Source organism: Colobus angolensis, unplaced genomic scaffold, assembly GCF_000951035.1.
Source record: "Colobus angolensis palliatus isolate OR3802 unplaced genomic scaffold, Cang.pa_1.0 Scaffold240, whole genome shotgun sequence".
Classification (NCBI taxonomy): domain Eukaryota; kingdom Metazoa; phylum Chordata; class Mammalia; order Primates; family Cercopithecidae; genus Colobus; species Colobus angolensis.
This window is the reverse complement of record NW_012115600.1, coordinates 1,413,223-1,415,894: the sequence shown is the minus strand read 5'-3', so window position 1 is coordinate 1,415,894 and position 2,672 is coordinate 1,413,223. Positions and strand designations below refer to the sequence as shown.

The window sequence follows — 2,672 nt, the reverse complement described above, 5'->3', positions numbered from 1 at the left end:
CCAATGGGGGGCTCTTAAAAAGGTTTATATAGGAATTGTCCCATCTGTGCCTCCACATTTAAAACCTTGTCCAAAATTCTAATTGAACTCACAAAGCACAACTGTGCATGTATTTGGTTCGTTATGGAGTTCACAGGGCAGAGGATCCAGGCTCCTTTTTTCCCCATGCAAAAAGCATGGGCTCAGGCTTTCTTCTTTTCCTCTGTTGCTCAAATAAATAGTGTTCTTTGCTCAAACCCCCTTTCCCTCCTCCTTCTGCAATCTCAGCGCCCAGCGCAAATCTGTTTTCTTCATTGTAACCTCAGCTTCACCGCAATTAATTTTTTTTCCCTCTGGTCACAAGATAATTCCTGACGCCAGTGAGTCTGGAGGTCAGACGAACAGCAAATTGGGGAACAAGGCGGCACTAATTCCTTACAAGTTTCCCTTGAAAAATCTTTTGCTTAACAAAAAGGGAGGGGGGAGCTTCTTTGCTGTTCAGGGATTTATGACCTCGGAGGAGCTGTGGGTTCGAACCAGTGTTGGGCTAAAGGCGGACTGGCAGGGGGCAGGGAAGCTCAAAGATCTGGGGCGCTGCCAGGAAAAAGCAAATTCTTGAAGTTAATGGTTTTGAGTGATTTTTAAATCCTTGCTGGCGAAGAGGCCCGCCTCGCCCCAGTATCAGCGCTTCCTCATTCTTTGAATCCGCGGCTCCGCGGTCTTCGGCGTCAGACCAGCCGGAGGAAGCCTGTTTGCAATTTAAGCGGGCTGTGAACCGCCCAGGGCCGGCAGGGGCGGAGCCGAGGCGGGCCGTTTTGAATAAAGGGGCGTGCCTTCGAGGCGGGCTCTATAAGTGCCGGCGGCGGCGAGCGTGTGCGCATTGCAAGCTGCTGTGAGGGGATTTTTTTGGGTTTCTTCCCCTTTTGGGCACCTCTGGACTCACTCCCCAGCAATGAAGGCGCTGAGCCCGGTGCGCGGCTGCTACGAGGCAGTGTGCTGCCTGTCTGAACGCAGTCTGGCCATCGCCAGGGGCCGAGGCAAGGGCCCGGCTGCCGAGGAGCCGCTGAGCCTGCTGGACGACATGAACCACTGCTACTCCCGCCTGCGGGAACTGGTACCTGGAGTTCCGAGAGGCACTCAGCTTAGCCAGGTGGAAATCCTACAGCGCGTCATCGACTACATCCTCGACCTGCAGGTGGTCCTCGCCGAGCCAGTCCCAGGACCCCCGGACGGCCCTCATCTCCCCATCCAGGTAAGCCTGGAAGCCGGAGCAGGGCTGAACACCCAGGCAAGGATGCTGCCAGCCCTTGGAGCTCCAGATTGCCTTGTGTAACTCTTCCCTCTTTTCCTCTTTTATCAGACAGCCGAACTCGCTCCGGAACTTGTCATCTCCAACGACAAAAGGAGCTTCTGCCACTGACCCGGCCGTGTCCTGACACCTCCAGGTGAGTATCTCCTCCCTTGGAGAGGGAGGTTTAAACGGCAACTCCTGGAGTTGGCAGACCTTTTTGAAGATTGGCACTCCCTCGGTTTAGGGAAACCGAGGCCAGAGAGGGACAAGTGACTTGCCCATGGTACCATTAAATGAATGGCAGAGTCAGTTTCCATGTGATGTGCATTTCAGCCTTAAATGCGCGTCGCCCCTGCCCTCATGCTGTGGCCGAGGGTCTGGGAAAGTAGACGCGGGTCCGACTAAATAAAAGTCTCTGTTCGGAGTTGTATAGGGAGCTATGTCTTCGGCAGCCCCCTCCCAGCTGGTGTCAGTTCCAAGTGGGAGGGGTAGTGCAAGCTCCGCCTGTGGTCTTTGGCGCCAACTGGGTGGGGGCAGCGTGGGGCGCGGAGTTATCAGCTGGAGGTAGAGACCAAGTTTCCTCCCTGGCGCCGACCAGTCTGCGGACGGCCCCCGCCTCGGCGCGCTCGGCGGAAACTGACTGCTCCTTGGTCTTCTTTCCTCCCCCGCCCAGAACGCAGGTGCTGGCGCCCGTTCGGCCTGGGACCCCGGGAACCTCTCCTGCCGGAAGCAGGACGGCATGGATGGGCCCCAACTTCGCCCTGCCCACTTCACCAAACCCCTTCCTGGAGGCTGAACCTGGTGCTCTGGAGCGAAGGACTGTGAACTTGTGTGGCCTGAAGAGCCAGAGCTAGCTCTGGCCACCAGCTGGGCGACGTCACCCTGCCCTTGCCCCACCCCCAAGTTTTAAGGACTGTCTTTTCAGAGCTTGGAGGTGTGGAAGGAGTGGCTGCTCTCCAAACTATGCCAAGGCGGCGGCAGAGCTGGTCTTCTGGTCTCCTTGGAGAAAGGTTCTGTTGCCCTGATTTATGAACTCTATAATAGAGTATATAGGTTTTTGTACCTTTTTTACAGGAAGGTGACTTTCTGTAACAATGCGATGTATATTAAACTTTTTATAAAAGTTAACATTTTGCATAATAAACGATTTTTAAACACTTGTGTATATGATGACACCCGTCTCCACTAAGTACTAATGGTGCTTTCTCTCACATGGCTGCATTAGGGAGCTTTGGGAAAGTGAACTTGCTTACTCCCATCAGAGAGAGATGAAAAACTTCCCAGCTGAGAGGGGATGGGGTGGGGAGAGAAGGGTTCATGATGGGAGTCCCATGTCCATTGAGTGATGGATGCAGAGAAAAGATCTGGACTCTGCCCTGTTATTTCCTGGATGAAGGGAAAC

At 54.3% G+C, this 2,672-nt stretch overlaps 1 protein-coding gene across 3 annotated transcripts; it reads left to right on the top strand.

The window, feature by feature from the left end:
- Positions 1–518: 518 nt before the first annotated feature.
- Positions 519–2,435, top strand: ID3 (inhibitor of DNA binding 3, dominant negative helix-loop-helix protein). 3 transcript variants are annotated; one of them, XM_011945565.1, is made up of 3 exons: positions 519–1,231; positions 1,340–1,424; positions 1,944–2,435. In XM_011945565.1, the coding sequence occupies exons 1-2, from the start codon at positions 932–934 to the stop codon at positions 1,397–1,399; spliced, it is 360 nt and encodes a 119-aa protein (XP_011800955.1). In that variant the 5' UTR covers positions 519–931; the 3' UTR covers positions 1,400–1,424; positions 1,944–2,435. The 3 variants fall into 3 exon arrangements, 2 of the variants coding, with proteins under 2 accessions (XP_011800955.1, XP_011800956.1); XM_011945566.1 differs by having other exon boundaries at positions 1,340–1,428; positions 1,944–2,041; XR_001002159.1 differs by having other exon boundaries at positions 519–1,424.
- The last annotated feature ends 237 nt before the right edge of the window (positions 2,436–2,672 follow it).

Excerpts from the sequence above, each read along its gene's own strand:
- ID3 (XM_011945565.1), top strand. The coding sequence starts at position 932 with ATGAAGGCGCTGAGCCCGGTGCGCGGCTGCTACGAGGCAGTGTGCTGC. Across the intron at positions 1,232-1,339 it reads GCCCTCATCTCCCCATCCAG|ACAGCCGAACTCGCTCCGGA; the intron begins GTAAGCCTGGAA and ends CTCTTTTATCAG.